Raw genomic sequence first — 18255 nt, forward strand, 5'->3', positions numbered from 1 at the left:
ATTAGAAATTTTATCTTGCATAGTTTTGCAATAAAAAAATCTTATATTATTTTGTCATACAATTTAAGATTATTTCCTTTCAAAGCAGGCAAAAGAAAGATGTGTAAATAAGTTTTGAAGTTACAAACATAAGTAGTCAATGTATTTGTTTATTATTTGCTGTTGAACTTGTATATAAAAGACATTAATTGATAAATTAAAGATAACAAATAGTCAGAAAGAAACCATTTTTCTTTAATAGGAATGGATCAGGTTTGGAAATAAGTAATACCTAAAAATTAGACAAGATCAAATCAGGATGTCCACATATAGGCAAGGTGCAATATTAATGCAATACAGTCATAATTCAAAATAAAGAATCTAAGCAAAATCTATTTTCCAGTATTTTCTTGTGCTCTTCTACATCAGATTAATCTATGATGCACTAGATACCGCTAGCTTTTTTAAATGGTCCATAAAGACTTGAAGACTAACGTCATCAGTCAGGATTGGTGCACCAGATTCCTGAAGAATACAAAAAATATATAGAATTATAATGTGTGTATTAATATCATGTACCTCAACAATATAGAATTGCTAAATATATTAGTTTTCCTCTTTATCCAAAACTGCTTGATATTGACAAATTTATTTTTGTATAGTTGATTTTCTCACTTTGTTTAAAGTACCCGGTTCAGTTTCTTCTTACTACTGGTTTATCTTAGAGTTATACAGCATGAAAACAGGCCCTTCTGCCCAACTCATCCATGTTTACCATGCAAATCTAGTCTCTTGCTTGCATTTACCTCATATGCCCCTAAACCTCACCTTTTATGTACAGCTCCAAATGCCTTTTAAACACTAATTTTATCTACTTCTGACATTCCTCTGCTAGCTTGTCACATCATAGGTCGGTGAAAACAAACCTGATTCTGATTCCATCCTTTGTGTAGAAAAACGTTCTCCAGATCCCCTTTAACATCTTTCTCCTCTCAAACCTAAAGCCCTATTATTTTAGATTTCTCAACCTTGGCAAAAGACTGCGATCACCTGCCGGTCATGATCCATAAACCTCTATGAGGTCACCCCTCAGTATCCTCATTCCAGAGAATACAGTTTCTCCTCATATTCCCATCCTGGATGCAGTTTAACATCTTTAACGTCCCTTTCCCCTTTAACATCTTTCTGCATCATCTCTAGCTTAATCACATCTTTGATACAGCGATCAGAACTGTACATGATATTATAGGTGCTATCTCAGCAATATTCTTTTGTTTTGAAACAATTAAACCAAAATACAAATTTTCAGATGTTCATATTTTTGATGGTTGCCCCCTTAATATTTTTAACATCATTAATCATTTATTATCTACAATTGGAGGCATTTACCATTTACAGTTTACCATCTTGCTTTCACTCTTTCAAAACTTTTTGTTAAACACTGGAATTTATTTTGGAAAGTTTCAGCAAATGGCTAAGACATTTTAGAGACTTCAGATATTTGTAACAGTCGAATTAAAAATTAGATCTTACATTCTTTGACACTTTTTGTTTATAAACTGACTCATGTTAAAATACATTTTCACAAGTTTCCTGCATCACATCTATTTCAAATGGTTATTTTTCAGGTACAAATTTTGAACTGCTGACTGGCAAAATATTAACCCAGAATTAAAATGGTCCTTCCTTGTCAGATAGTTAACCATGCACAATATTCAGTGCAGCTTTGTGGACACTGAGAAATAATTGAGAATAATTTTTTTCTCCTCAATTATTATCGCCAATTACAAAATACTTACTGAAACCAGACCAAGGTCGTAACCTGTACCCTTCAATGTTATTCATTGCCAGTGGCTGGAAGTAGTTAGTGATGGTGATATAGAATAGCTTGTGAGAAAACAAGATTAAAAACTTTTGGGTTTATTGGGTACACATTAACTAGCAAAAGTTCACGCATTTAATAAAACTTTTCTGGAGGATACTAACCTGTCCCCAAGCATACAAATTATTATGAGTCTGTGATGGGTTCACTTTTGAGAGAAGGAATCGAGCCTTAAAAGGAAGAGAAGGTCAATTAGCATCAACTTCAAAAAACCTCATTTGTTTCTTTCCTTCTTCATGCTGCAAAACCTCACTAAGCCGGAGAAGATATAAAAATCTTAAAAGCTTTGCCATGAAAGCTTCTGGTTAATTGAAGTATTTCTGCAAACATACAGCAATAATAATGATAACAAAGAAAGACAGTAAACGGCACTTAGTGCAGACATGGTGTTTTATAAATTTGCATAATATGACCTCAATATTTTGTTTGCTAGAAGAAATTTTAAAGCAATTGACATTTTTAAGAAAGATGTATTTCAGCATTTCAACAAAGATGGGTCCTTCAGAAGCTGAGTATTAAAAAGAACTTAGGTACCTGACTCCCTCCATGTTCTGTGTCAACATAACGTGGCATTGGAAACCGGGTCTGAAGGATTTCCTGTGCATCGTCCAGTGGAGCTTGCAGAAGTTGTTTGAAGTTTTCATATTCTTGCATGTCCTGGTAACCAGCCTTCCTCCACTGTGATATAGTCTTAGAAAAGAAGCAAAAGCTGAATGAAATATTCACTATACGTTCTTTTCACTTGGTATTATATCTCCCAACCATTATTTCCAAAATGAAAAATATTATTTGCAAGTGCAACATATGTATACAGGCCAACAGTTTACTGTTCTTTTAAAAACACAAACACGAGGAAATCTGCAGATGCTAGAAATTCAAGCAACACACATAAAATGCTGTTGGAATGCAGCAGGCCAGGCATCATCTATAGGAAGAAGTCCTGACGAAGTCCTGACAGAAACCTGAAGACACCAACTTAGCTTTTTAGGAACAGTTTCTTCCCCTCCACCATCAGATTTCTGAACGGACGATGAATCTCTGTACACCACTTAACTATTTTTTCTTTTTTGTTCCCTTTTTGCACTAATTATTTAATGATTATTTACTTTAGGATTCAATTTTGGTTTGGAATGTTGTTATTTGCTTCAACCGTTAGCATGACTTGTATTTTTTCCCTTTCTCTTGCACATTGAGTGTTATTTTATTTTCATTTTTCTTCTTTTTCTTTAAATTAGTTTCTTTCAGGTTTCTTGCTTTGTGGCTACTGTGTGCAAGCAAATCTCAAAGTTGTATAATTTATGTACTTGAATCTCATCTAATTTTTATATATATTTCTTACTGTAATTTATAGATTTTTAAAATGATGTATTATAATATAATTCTGCCACAAAACAACAAATGTCACGACGTAGTACGCCAGTGATTTTAAACCAGATTCTGATCTGACAGTAATATTCTCTCAATTCTTCCGATGTTGTCTCAAGTGAATTAAGAAACCAAAAGAACATAAGAGAATTAACACTATTTAGTTTGAACTTTTAAATCATGTTGCTGCATAAAACAGTCTATTAAATATAATCCCCAAGGAATAGTTTCTCTTTCCAATTCATGTAAACTAATGATGATCAAAGCTCCCAGATTGTTCAGCGAAATTCATACATAAATGATTTCCTTGGTTGTGCACATTTTTGTATGTTTGTGCTCTTTTGGTTGTATATACACATTTTCTTCATCTGAAGTCTTTGCAGAGAACAACTCACTTCATTACAAAAATTGTTCTCCTCTACAAATGTAAATCAAAAAGTTATGATGAGCTTTAATTCTATTTTTAACCTACAACATGAAAAGGCGTTTCATCTTATCCTACTTTGCAAAAACAACACTGTCTGAATCTCTATTAGAACATTTGGCACAGTCCAGAATTTGTTTTGCATCTATACATTCGTTCCTGAATCCCTATTAAAGGGGCAGGATTTGTGATTACTGTGTGAAAACACCATTGAACAAAAGAGTTAAATATATTTAATGCACTGAATTCTTTAAATAATTTGATGCTTTTGTATTTCTGTCAATATAAGGGCATTCCATCTGCATCATTTTAATTACATATTCATCCACAACTATTAATAATAAGTATAAAGAACAATAACATTTTGAAAAATAGCTTCACTAAACACTAACCTCTCCGTGGTAGATAACAATCTGAAAGAAAGTGTCCATGAGGAGTATTCGGTCTGGTAAGATACTGCCACTGTCTAATAGGACTGGCTGTGGAAAAGGATGAGTGAATGTTTACCAACTTTACATAGGAAAATCAACACCAATGCTACATAAATACTGATACCATTTTTGCAAAGTAATGCACATATGCTTCCAAGCATGCTCCAGGAGTAGGAGGGTAGAAAATAGTTCTCTGCATAGTAGTAAATGCTTGAAAGTCTTCCATCAAATGCAACTAATGCTGGGCCAATTGTTAAATTTAAATCTGAGGTTAACACATTTTTATTAATCAGAAGAAGTTAAGGGATCCAGACAATTGTCAATGAATTGTGGCATAGTCTTGATGGATAAACAACTGACTCCCTTCCCACAGTCCAATCACGACTGAGTCAAGCCTAGTCATCAATGCTTGTACCGTTCCAGTACGAGTTGCCAGAGACCGATAAGGATACAGGATACCCGCAATTTCTCGTCTACCAATTCAGAAGCTGAGATAAATTATACATTGCACCAAGATCAAATGAAACTACTAACAAAGGATTTTTGAAACAATGTCACATAAAATTAAAGCCTTCATATATCAATCATAATGATAACCCCATTTATGAAATAAACTTGGTAATTTGCAAGAAGTCTCACCTCAGGGGGTCCATAGAAAGAATAAGAATAGAGAACAGGCTGAATCATGATCAGTGACTGAGTCAGGTCTTGTCTCATGAAATGATGGCGGTAGTATGATGATTCATCAGGACTATTGTTGAAAACTTGAAGGAATGGGGATCTTCTCAGATGGAACATAAACTAGAATGACAACATAAAATTAGACTTCCATAAAACTACAAGTCTAAATACTACCTGGTCACATTAAATTAGAAACAGAGGAAGATGCCCATGCCAATTGGTGGGTGAACAATTGCGACATGACATCTGGACAAGTTACTGTGTGAAGGATATCTCCTTCAGCCACCTTTCACCTGACATAAACTTACAATTCTGTCATGAGGTTTCTTTCTTTATTTCTGTGTAGACCATTTTATAAAAACATCCCACATTGAATTTTTCAATTCTTTTATGGGGTCAGCTTGGTCATCTTGTTAGCATACTGTTTGCACATTGCCTACTTCTGAATTAAGGTGGAATTTAGCAATTCTCCAAGGACTAAAGACCTAAGTTCCCAAGTTAGAAGTAAATTTATTATCAAAGTACATATATGTCACCATATATAACCCTGAGATTCATTTTCTTGCAGGCATACTCAATAAGTTCATAATAGAAAAAAAACTAATAGAATCAATGAAAATCTGCACCAACTGGGCATTCAACCAGCGAGCAACAGACAACAAACAGCAAATAAAAAAGAAGGAAATAATTATAAATAAATAATTTTTTTTAAAAAATCAAGAACTTGAGATGAAGAATCTTTTAAAGTAGGTCCGTTGGTTGCGGAAACATTTCAGTGATAGGGCAGGTGAAGTTATTCCCTTTGGTTCAAGAGCCTGATGGTTGAGGATGATAATTGCTCCTGAACCTGGTGATGTTAAGTCCTGAGACTCCTGTACTTCTTCCTGATGGCAGCAGTCAGAAGAGAGCTTGACCTGGGTGATGGGGGATCCCTGATAATAGATGCTGCTTTTTTGTGTCAATGCTCGATGCAGATGTGCTCAATGGTGGGGAGGGCTTTACCCATGATGGACTGGACTGTATCTGCTACTTTTTTGTAGGATTTTCCATTCAAGGGCATTGGTGTTTCCATACCAGGTTGTGATGCAGCCAGTCAATATACTTGCCACACCAAATATCTACAGAAGTTCGTCAAAGTTATAAAAGTCATGTTAAATCCTAAGGAAGTATTATGGTGCTCTTTTCATAATTGCACGCATGTGCTGGGCCCACGATAGGCCCTCTTAAAGTATAACACTGAGAATTTAAAGTTGGTGACCCTCTGCCTCTGATGAGGACTGGCTTATGTTCTGGTTTCCTTCTCCTGAATTTAATAATCAGCTCCTTGATCTGTGAACCAGTTCTTTAGCAACTTTATTAACATGATTTTTTAACATAGATTACTGGTGAGCTATTCCCTCCATTCAATAATTATTCAATAATCAGCCATGCAATATGGAAATATTGAGCTATTGTCATCACTTCTCAAGGTGCTAGGTCTCAAAAACACTACCATTTGGATCCTTCTTAATAACTACACCTCACCTATGAGCTTGGAAATGTTTGGTAGGTGTTTATCCATTCTGCAAAGGGATTGAAGTCAGAACAAAGACTATTCTTTCATCCACACATTTTTCTTTTCAACAACTTGCTGACTTGTCCTTGCCTTTTGATCAAGCAGAGTATCTCATACAGCTATACCCATCTAACCCAGCAGAATATGGATTTAATCAAAGAATCAAGCAATAAGTTTCTGTTTGAAAACATTTTTACATTTTCTTGCCAGAACACATTTACATCTTAGGATCCTAATTTTTAATCATTTTCCAAGAATTTCAATTTACTATTTTATTTACCTGTGGATAGAGGGAAAATGTTTCAGAAAGCCTGAAAGAGTTAGGATCGTCTTTGTGGAACTGGCCAAACTTCTGACACTGATGGAAGAAGGCAGAGAGAGAAAGAGCAATTAGTAGTTTTGTATTTGACATAATCCATCTTTCCAGCTGATCACAAGTTCTTAGTGGTCTTACCAGTCGGATCAATTGTCTGTCCAACCAACGAAGTACATCCGGCCCCTCCTCAGACTCAGCCCTGAAAACTCCCAGTCTTGCCATCAGCACAGCTGATGCTTCCTGGTCAAATGCTGCTTCAATGTGCTGGAGTTGACTCTGTGCGTCTGCCCAGCTAAGAATTCAAACAAGTATTATCACTAAACTGCAAAAGTACAGTAATGCATAATTGGCATCCCGACACCACCCCACCCCCCGTGTTCCCTATAATTTTGACTCAGTTATAAAATATGCTACAACATTGTTGAAAAAAAATCAGCAATGATGGAATAATGGAGCAGACTCAGTCAACAGAATGGCCTAATTATTCTCCTATACCTTATGGTCTTATCTATTATTGCAGCCCATGTTGGAAAATAAAGGAGGTTATGTTATAAATGGCTATTCTTCCCTCTAAACCTAGATTCAGTTCTGTTGCACTGGAATTCTAACACATCCAGGGAAGTCTTATGACATAGATTAGTTGATCATAATAGAACATTATTGTGGAACATGTTTGAGGATTAATGTACCTTTGATCAACATCGGGTAAAATAACTGAAGTAACAGAAGCAACAGGCAGAACAGCAAAAAAAAAACTGACAAACAAATGAGTAATGGAGTAGTGCTGTCGATCAGATGTAGAATTTCCTTGTCCGTCAAAGCCATCTGAATATTTTGAGGTAATTAAGCTTAATGAAAAGAACAACAAATTAACAAGCTCTTTGCAAATAGAGCAGATAGTAGCAAACACAAAGGGAATACAGTGCTTTGTAAAAATAGTCAGCAGCCACAAGTATTTTCACATGTAATTTGTCTAATTTTCTAAATATAAAATATATTTAAGTAAGATGTTTTGAGCTAATCTACAAAGCATATCAAATCAAAAGAAAAATTCCAAAACTCGTCAACAACTTACTAAAGTTTAAAACCAAAATTGTGAGGTTGGAAAAAGTATTCATCCCCTTTGTAATTTTCACAGGTGCAATACAGTATATTACCTTACCAACTCACCCTATTTGTTGATGTAGAAAATTGGAGAACTACCTGAATAAATACACACTTTCTCTGTAAGGCCCAACAGTACAGTATGGCAAATCTTCAACAGACCAAACCAAAATGAAGACAAAAGAGCGTTAAAGGCAAGTCAGGGAAATGCTAATACAGATGCACAAATCTGGGGAAAGGTACAAGATTATCTTATTTGGAGCTCAGTGCAGTCCATCATGAAAAAGTGAAAAAAAAAACAGAAACCACAGCCACACAGGCTAGGTCACACCGGCCCTCTAAACCTAGTCGCTGGAGAAGAATGGCACTTATACTGTGGCACCAACATTCACTGAGTGAGCTGCAAAAGTCAGTGGCTACAACTGGAGATTAAGTTCATGGCTTCAGAATCTCTAAGGCTTTGCACAAAAAGGATATTTATGGAAGAGTGGCAAGGAAGAAGCCCTGACTTGAAATAAGCATATCCTTGCCCATCAAGAATTTGCAAAGCATCACTTAGAAGATACTGCAAAGAAGTGGTCGGATGAGACTGAAGTGGAACTTCCTTGACCTCAACACTATGTAATATGCGTGCTGTAAATCAAATACTGCACATCAGTCAGGTAACACCATCCCTACTGTAAAGTATGGTGGAGGTAGCATCATGCCATGGGGATGCTTTTTAGCAGCAGGAACTGGAAATCTGGTCAGGATTGATGGGAAAATGAATGCTGTTAAATACAGAGATTCTGGATAAAAAGCCTGCTAGCTTCTGCCAGAAAGTTTAAACTGGGGAGGAGGTTTGTGCTCCAGCAGGACGACACAAAACACACTGCCAAACTGTCCTTGAGTAGCGCAGACAGAATCCTGACCTTAACATGATTGGGCATCTCTTCTAGATTGTTATCCACTGCTGCTCCCCCAACTGACCAGGCACAGCTTGAACAATCTTGCAAGAAGGAAATGGAAAATCTTATTCTTCGCATTATGCAAAGATAAAACACTTATCTAAAAAGACTACTGGCTGTAATAGCCGTGAAAGATGGTTCAGCTAAGTACTGAGTAAAGGGGGATGAATACTTTTGAACTGCTGACATTTTGAATTTTGAATTTTTAGTTTTTCATGCTTTACAATTTTCCATGCTTTTTGGGCTCTACTATGAAAAAAGGAGCATGTGATTCATAAATAAAAATTGAGGATGAATACTCTTACAAGGCATTGTATTATGTGATGAAATATTATTTTTGATCCCCCTGCAATTCACTATTGACAAATGATTTGGAGGTGAGTTTTTCTAAATCAGTGGATTCCAGTTAATTGGAACACATGAGCACCTGTATATCTTGGCCCAATTAAGTGGCTGCCCCAATTAGCCAAAGTTTCATGGAAGTAGTTAAAAATGTATTAAAAAAGTTAAACTACTGTTAACTGAGAAACAAATTATGTATTTAAATGAAAAACAGAACAAATGAATACACTCTCAATACTACTACAGTAGAATAAAACTGTGTATTAGTTCCTAATATTTATTAATGCTATGTATGCTGCATGCTCTTTTGATTGGCTGTAAATAAACATTAACAGTCAAACACAGTGCAGATAATAGACTGCCTTCACATCATGATTTTGATTGCATCCTCCACATCTTAATTTTCATTGTAATATTTAAGTTGATTGTCAATACCTTTAAATTTTTCATATTTCCTAACTTGCTGAAGTAGTGAGATCGTTTCATTTTCACTCTTGGCTGTTCTGGCATCTGCAAGCCTGACTACTTGAAAATGCAGTGAGCAAAATGGTTTTGAATTGTCTTGCTGCCTGTTTCTCACCAAGTATCAGTAACAAAAATCACTGCTTTTTCAACACAAACACAACAGCAACTGACACTATTTAAAAACCGTTTGCTCTAAGCATGGCGTAGTGTCTAACAGCCACACAAGTACACATGACTGACATTAATCAGAAACTGTTTGGCAACAGCCTCCTGTCCCAATTAAGCAAAACAATGTTCCAAATAAACAAAAGGAATCCCGGCTATTTGCTCGATTAGTTTTTGTTCTTTAAGAGCTGTCCCAAATAAGAAGCTGCCCCGATTAGCCGATGGATCAATTAAATAGAATAAACTACATTACATTAGACCCTGTGGTGCTATTTTGCAAGACAGCTAAGTGTAAAATTGGTTTGGAAGTGGGGATTCAGGTGAATCTGGATCATAAGAAATTTTCTCTCTTAGAACAAAACAGTAGTTAAAGTTCGAAAGAAAAAAAATCTTCCAATAAAGCAAACCCATTTTAAATCGAAAACAAATTGGAACATGAAACAAAACATGTAACACACACACAGAGAAAGTATGCAAAGCTGTGGAGAAGACCTCTTTGTCTTGGGTATTATGCCTCTTTTACCTTCTATCAAATTCCTGGACCCAATTCCACTTTCCTCTTCTAAAGTGCCTAACCTAATAATCTGTGTTTTAGAGAATTTTTTTGTTTGATACTCTTGCTGTTTCATAAAAGATCATTTCTATTATTTAACTGCTGCCTGTTCCAATGTTGCTTGTGTGCTCTTCTTGCTCCCCACCTTCTCTGTGTTACTTGTCTAAAAGTACACACTAAGTGTACTGATCTAAGTTTACACGTACGCTGTTTCTCCAGCAGTATCTGTCTCATTTCAGATCTCCACTATCGGCAGCATTCTGCTTTCTGCTAACATTTTAAAGGCTGGAAAAAATGCTCTATGGTTAACATTTTAACCAACTTGGAGGCTATGCATGAACAGAAACTTTTAAAGATATCAAGAAGGAAAAAAAACATCAAAATAGGATAAGAAAGAATATACACGCCCAGGAGAATCATTTTCTGTACATTTTAAATTTAGACAATGGTAATTTTCTGGCTTGGTCTCAGATTTATAGGTGAAAACACAAGATGCTGTATACGCTGGAATCTTAAGCAAAAAAAAACTACTGGAGGAGCTCAGTGGGTTGAACAACAGGTCCTAATAACCCAAAATATCAATCATCTCTTTCTCTCATGTGATGCTGTTTGACCTGCTGAATTCCCAAGAGGTTTAGTTTTTGTTTAAATTAATAAGATTTTATTTTAGTATTTTTTTGTTTCAGTATAATTTTATGTTAATTTTAAGATGATGACTGAAAGCATTTACAAAAGAGACAGCTACGTCATTCTCTTTGTTAGTTATTTCTTCACATAATTGGTACCTTTCTTATATGTTAGTTTTCAAATTGGTAGTTTCCTTTCTGTACATACTAACATTCAAGGCACTATATTTGTCAATCAGTGGAAACATATAAATACTATGCATTATGTGCCATCATGAAGATTGTTTGTGACACTATTAAGAATGATGGACATTTTCTCCATGCAAAGCAGAAATCCATAGATCTGAAGCTTTCTACATGTAAATTTGCTTATATCTAGTGAGATGTTACATAAGAAATACTGATAATTCAGATAAATGGGCAATGAATTAGTATCTTTTTAATAGAGTATTCTGTGTATTCTAACGTGAACAGATGTGTATAGAGGAGAAGGTTCAGAATTAATGTCTCTGCAATAGAAGCAGGTAGTTTCTGTGATACTGAGGAAAGCCTATCAAAATATTGGACCAGATTAAAAGTATGTAATTACAAGTTAAAACTCACAATGTTCTGGAAGCAACCTGAAATATTGGCTAAAATGTGTTACGGTGTTAACCCTTATCTCAATAACAGAGCAGCGTTTGGATTCAGGGCTATAAAGATGAAACATTTATTCCTTGAAATGTTAGGCTTACATTGAAGAAAACTCAGTTAAAGGAGGGCCCAGTATCATTTTTGTTTTGTGGTGTTATTAGTGACTGTTAAGTTTCCTGGTTTGTTAATTTTGAACTTCCATAATTAAAGAATTATCATTGAGAATAAGCAAAATTTAATTACAGCACTATTATACCACATACATGATGACTAAAAAGGGTGGAAAATATTGGAAGGCAATCAGTAAACTTACTTTCTGGCTACTGTAGTAACTCGGATGCGTCTTTGACTGCTGGAATGTTGGTAATGGGTGACAAACTGAATAGCACCTCGTCCGCCCTGAGGGATTGGTGCATTATGCTACAAAGAAAACAAGTTGAACATTGAAAATCAAATTGATTAAACAAACATATTTTCAATTTTGACAACACCTTATTATAGTTAAGTTTATTTAATGTACAGAAGACACAAATGATGAACCCATAAAAAAACAATCTACCTTTGAATGTTGAATAAAATACTGGCGACATTCTAGTTCTTCACAATTGCAAGCGTTGTTGCATTGGTTAACCTACTCTTAGGCACACCTACATTTGATGGTGTATTAAAGGATATAATCAAGAGCTGTTAAATGTACATCAAGATAAATTAACCTGTGTCAATTTGAGAACATTGGAGCCATCATTTTAAATTTATAAATTCCATAATGATCAATAGAAACATGTAGTTAATAAACAATTTACACACACTTCCCAAGTTGGCAAATTTTTGACAAATTACAATCTGCATTCACCTTGCTAATGAGAAGAGCATTTAGACATGTCATCACAAAGTATCTATTTGTAGTATTTTCCTGTAGCATGAGTATTGCTGTTGCTTTGGCAGATTCAGCATAAAAATAACATATTCCCATAAGTACATACGATATAAATGCAAGTTTGATTTTGATGATAGTAAGTGAGGCATAAATATTGGCTAAGACATACAATTCTTAAAATGTTTAAGATACCGGAAATCAGAAATCAGAAGAGAAAATGTTGGATATGTTCAACAAGTTAGGCAGCATCCATAGAGACAGGAACAGGAATAATAGTCACGTGCAGTGTTCTGATGTACCAAAGTTAGGGGCCAGTGCAAATATAGCTTTATATCAATGCTGGTTAGTGAAAGAACCATGTCCTCAATCAGTTGAATAAGACCACAACCCTTTGAACAAGTTTACTGATTTACTTATTTTAATTCTTTAATTATTTGATAACATTTTAAAGTACTTTCAATCAATCATTATTCACTAATTTTTAAATATTTGAACCTATCTAAACAGCTTTTATATGTCCAACAGAAACATTTAAAGACAGCTTCATTTTGTGAGCCACTACAGACTTACATTTGTGGGCAGGGCTTTATGATACAACATTTAAGGCCTACTTGCAATATGGCACCTACTCTGTTTCATTAGATTTCTTTCAACAATGGACATCAGCTCAGGTGGCTCTCCATATCTGGAACATCCACACAGTGGATGACAAATTCATTATTATTTTAATAGTTTACATCCACATGAACAGTTTTAAGTATTCATCAGAGCTGCTAAATACATTTAAAAATACCTTTTAAGATGCAGAGAAGGGGATGATAAACAAAAAGGAAAGGTGATCTCAGATTGGATGAAAGGAGAAGACATTAGAAGATGGAAGGATTCATATAGTGAAGCAAAAGGGATTAACTATGGGACAAATAAAGAAGGAAAATGGATCTGGAGGAAACATAAATGAAGATAACTGAGATAATATGTAAAACTGCTGAACGGATTTAAGAGTCCAGAAGGCGGGGCGTCACATGATGACGTAGGCTCGAGACGTTGGGAATCCAGCTCCCTCGTAAAAAGTAATGAATTAGGGTTTAAATGAAGAAGAGTTAACAAATACCTACTAGAAACTATTTATAAGCAACTTAGGATTATTTTTAGATATGGCTCCTAAACCAAAACAGAAGCAAGCTACTATTTCGAAGACTGCGCAAGTCGGCAGGGAAAGAGGCCTAACCGTCTCGACGAAGCCTCATACTCAAGTTGGATCTCCTCCCGGCGAAGTGCATGGCACTTCTGATGACGCAGGACAGGAAGTTGCAGCAATGTCGGCGGTCTCTAAGAAGAAACGGCAAGAACAACGCATGCGCGAAGAAACAAGTATGCATGAACAGATATTAACAAAACTACAAATCCCAACTATGGCTGGAAGTGAAATTGTAAGTGAATCGGAAGTGTAATCAGATTCTTTGGGAAACACAGATGAAGAAGAAGAGGAAAAGAAGGAGATTAAAGGAGACATAAGAGATATCCTGATATATATGATGAATGAATTAAAAGCTATAAGAACAGATATAAGAAGGATGCAGATTACACTCGATAATGTGGTGGAAAAACAAAAGAAATGGAATATAAAGTTAAAGAGATGGAAGTAAAAATGGAAGAAAACACTTAAAGAATAGATAAGATAGAAGACAATAATCTTGCCTGGACAATAGAAAGAAAACAGATGTTGGAAAAAAATAGATGCGCTTGAAAACTTTAGTAGACGAAATAGTATTAAAATTGTTGTCTTATGGAAGGTACAGAGGGAGAAAATCCAATAAAATTCTTCCAAGAATGGATTCTGAAAATTTTGGAAATGAAAGAAGGAAGCCAAGTAATTGAAAGTGAAAGAGCACACAGAGCTTTAAGACCAAAACCTCAACAAGATCAAAATCCAAGATCAATTTTGATAACATGCTTAAGTTACCAAGATAAAGAAATGATCTTGAAGGCAGCTACTCAAGGTGCTAAAAAGAGAAATGGGCCATTGATGATAGAAGGGAAAAGAGTTTTTTTTTATCCAGACATAAGTTACAATCTTCTGAAGAGGCAGTAGGAATTTAATCCAGTGAAAAAATCTTTATGGGAAAAGGGCAATAAATTTTTATTGAGCTACCCAGCAAAATTGATAATTTTCCTGGATAACAAAGAAAGAAGATTTTTCATTGACTACCGGAAAGCGGAGAAATTTGTACAAGAACTACCTGATATCCACAAGGAAGAGTAAAGAATTATAGAAATGAAGTGGACTAATGATGAAGATTGAAATAAGGTTGGACTTGACGGGCATTTATAAGGGAAAAAAATAGTTGAGGAGCATTAATTGGGAGTAAAGACATTAATTATTTTTTTTTCTTCACTAATATATTTTTTTTTGCGGGGGAGCTGGAGCTCCTGATCAATGGCTGCGAGTTTCACGTGTACAATCATGACAGTTGCCATGACCCGTAAAATGTAAAATGGGGTGGGGGGGGGGTAATGTGTTTCTTTTTATTCGCAACATTAGTGGGGGGGGGGTATTTTGTTTTTTTTCTTATATATTAGTTACCTTTCTATTTTTCTTCTTTTTTGCCTGGATGGTTGGGGAGAGACTCATAGCAACATGGAGAATTTTAAAGAGTTCCCAAGGTATTATGAATGATTAATTTACTTAATTTATTTTCATGTTAATGGACTTAATGGACCTGTGAAAAGAAAAATTTTAACATATATTAAGAAAATGAAAGGAGCTATAGCTTTTCTACAAGAAACACATTTAACAGAAACAGAACATAAGAAATTAAAGAGAGATTGGGTTGGAAATGTCATTGCAGCATTTAATTCAAAATCGAGAGGAGTTGCAATTTTGGTTAATAAAACTTTACCAATTAAAATACAAAATGTAGTAATTGATTCTGTGGGGAGATATGTGATTATACATTGTCAAATGTTTTCAGAATTATGGACTCTTATGAACATTTATGCACCAAATGAAAATGATGCAAAATTCATACAAGAAGTTTTTTTGAACTTGGCTGATGCACATGATAAAATATTAATAGGTGGAGACTTTAATTTTTGTTTAGATCCAGTTTTGGATAGGTCAACTAAAGTTGCTACAAAATCAAAGGTAATAAAACTAACTTTACCATTAATGAAAGATTTAAACCTGATTGATATATGGAGAAAAATTAATCCAAGAGAAAGAGACTATTCATTTTATTCAAATAGACATAAAACTTACTCAAGGATTGATTTTTTTTATTATCAAAAAATGTTCAGGATAGAGTGAAAAGTGTGGAATATAAAGCAAGAATACTAACAGATCATTCCCCCTTGATAATGACAATGATAATGATGGATAAGGAGGAATCGATCTATAGATAGAGTTTTAATTCAATTTTATTAAAACGTCAAGATTTTTGTGATTTTATGAAAAAACAGATTCAATTTTTTTTGGATACAAATTTGAGGATAAAATTGTATTATGGGAAGCGATGAAAGCATATTTAAGGGGTCAGATTATAAGTTATACATCTAAAAGTAAGAAGGAATACATGGCAGAAATAGATCAATTGGAAAAAGATATAAAGTTAGAAAAAGACTCTCAAAGATATATGACAGAAGAAAAATGAAGACAACTTGTTAATAAAAAATTACAATATAATACACTCCAGACATATCGTACAGAAAAAGTAATTATGAGAACTAAACAGAAATATTATGAATTAGGTGAAAGATCACATAAGATTCTTGCTTGGCAGCTGAAAACAGAACAGGCTTCTAAAACAATAAATGCAATTAGAACAAGGTTAAATAAGGTTACTTATAAACCTTTAGAAATTAATGAAACTTTAAAAAAATTTTATACTGAACTATATCAATCAGAATCACAAAATAAGATTGCTGAGATAGATAAATTTTTATCACAAATAACCCTTCCAAAATTAAATTTGGAAGCAGAAAGGATTAGATATGCCCTTTACATTAAAAGAGGTTGAAGAAGCTTTAGGATCACTTCAGAGTAATAAATCCCCAGGAGAAGATGGTTTTCCTCCTGAATTTTATAAAAAATTTAAAGATTTATTAATTCCTCCTTTTATGGAATTAATATATCAAGTGGAAAGAATGCATAAGCTCCCACAATCTTTTTTAACAGCGATTATAACTGTATTGCCAAAAAAAGATAGAGATCCTTTAAAACCAACATCATATAGGCCTATTTCTTTGTTGAATAGATTATAAAATAGCAAAAATTTTATCTAATAGATTATTTAACTACTTACCGAAATTAATACATATGGATCAAACAGGTTTTATTAAAAACAGACAATCAATGGATAATATAACCCGATCACTTAGTGTAATTCATTTGGCACAAAAAAGAGAGGAAAGGAGTGTGGCAGTTGCTTTGGATGCAGAAAAAGCATTTGATAGATTGGAATGGGATTTTTTATTTAAGGTATTGGAAAAATATGAGTTAGGAAAATCTTTTATACAATGGATTAAAACCTTAAATACTAATCCTCAAGCTAAAGTAGTTACAAATGGTCAGATTTCAACACCACTTTACTTAACGAGGTCAACTAGACAAGGCTGCCCATTATCACCTGCTTTATTTGTATTGGCAATAGAACCATTAGCTGAATTAATTAGAACAGATTCAGACATGGGGGGCTTTAGAGTTAATCAAGAAGAATATAAGATTAATTTATTTGCTGATGATGCTTTGATTTATTTAACAAACCCATTGCAATCTTTGCAAAGATTATCTTTTAGATTGGAAGAATATGGGAAAGTATCAGGGTATAAAGTAAATTGGGATAAAAGTGAAATTTTACCCCTTACCAAAGGAAATTATAATCAATGTCGATTAGTTACTCAATTTCGATGGTCAATAAATGGGATAAAATATTTAGGTATTAGAGTTGATAATGATGTAAAAAATTTATATAAACATTATTTGCCATTATTAAAAAAAATAAAAGAGGATCTTGATAAATGGATGATGTTACCAATAACATTAATAGATAGTTAATGCTGTAAAAATGAATATATTTCCTAGATTGCAATATTTATTCCAAACTTTACCAATACAATTGCCTCAGAAGTTTTTTCAAGAACTGAATAAATATGTAAGGAAATTTCTTTGGAAAGGAAAGATGTCAAGAATATCATTGGAAAAATTGATATGTAAATTTGATTTCGGAGGGTTACAACTTCCAAATTTCAAGAATTATTATAAAGCAAATCAACTTAGATTTATTGCATCTTTTTTTGATGATGAAAAACTGGCATGGATTAGAATAGAATTAGATAAGATAGGAGAAAACATACCAGAAGGTTTTATATTTAAATGGGAATCCAAATGGATACAGGAAAAAAAAGAATCTCCTATATTAAGACACTTGATTGATTTATGGAATAAGGTAAATATGGACGATAAAATAAAGAAATCTTTATTAACAAAAAGAACTTTAATTCAAAATAGGCTTATTCCTTTTACAATGGATAATAAACTTTTACATAATTGGTTCCAAAAGGGGATTAAATATATAGGTGAAAGAGGTATATTGATGTCGTTTGATCAATTAAAAATATCAAATATCATTTATAATTACATTACATCATATTTTATAATTACATTTATTCTTTGTAATTTTCTAATTTAATAAATAAATAAAAATTAAAAATTAAGAGTCCAGAAGGCTATGTGCATCTGGTCAAAAAGCAGATCCTTGGGAGGATGTCACGTGATGATGTAGGATCGAGACGTGGAAATCCAGCTCTCCCGTAAAAAACCAGTAAAATAATGTTTAAGTGAAGAAAAGTTAGTAAATACCTTTTAAAAGTTACTTATAAAACTACTCAGGATTGTCTTAAGATATGCCTCCT

The 18255-nt window shown here is 33.9% G+C and overlaps 1 protein-coding gene across 2 annotated transcripts in view; it reads right to left on the reverse strand.

Moving 5' to 3' along the window:
• Positions 1-213: 213 nt before the first annotated feature.
• The window catches only part of LOC132402922 (protein transport protein Sec23B), a 71372-nt gene continuing 53330 nt past the window's right edge, over positions 214-18255 (reverse strand). For both annotated transcript variants that reach the window (XM_059986035.1, XM_059986036.1), the window contains exons 13-20: positions 11782-11888; positions 6772-6925; positions 6598-6675; positions 4721-4882; positions 4043-4129; positions 2396-2551; positions 1966-2031; positions 214-504 (exon numbers count right to left, since the gene is read on the reverse strand). In XM_059986035.1, coding sequence (XP_059842018.1) covers positions 415-504; positions 1966-2031; positions 2396-2551; positions 4043-4129; positions 4721-4882; positions 6598-6675; positions 6772-6925; positions 11782-11888 — 900 coding nt within the window. In that variant the 3' untranslated portion in view covers positions 214-414. The remainder of the gene's footprint in view (positions 505-1965; positions 2032-2395; positions 2552-4042; positions 4130-4720; positions 4883-6597; positions 6676-6771; positions 6926-11781; positions 11889-18255) is intronic.

The sequence above is a fragment of the Hypanus sabinus genome, chromosome 12 (genome assembly GCF_030144855.1).
Source record: "Hypanus sabinus isolate sHypSab1 chromosome 12, sHypSab1.hap1, whole genome shotgun sequence".
Lineage (NCBI taxonomy): Eukaryota > Metazoa > Chordata > Chondrichthyes > Myliobatiformes > Dasyatidae > Hypanus > Hypanus sabinus.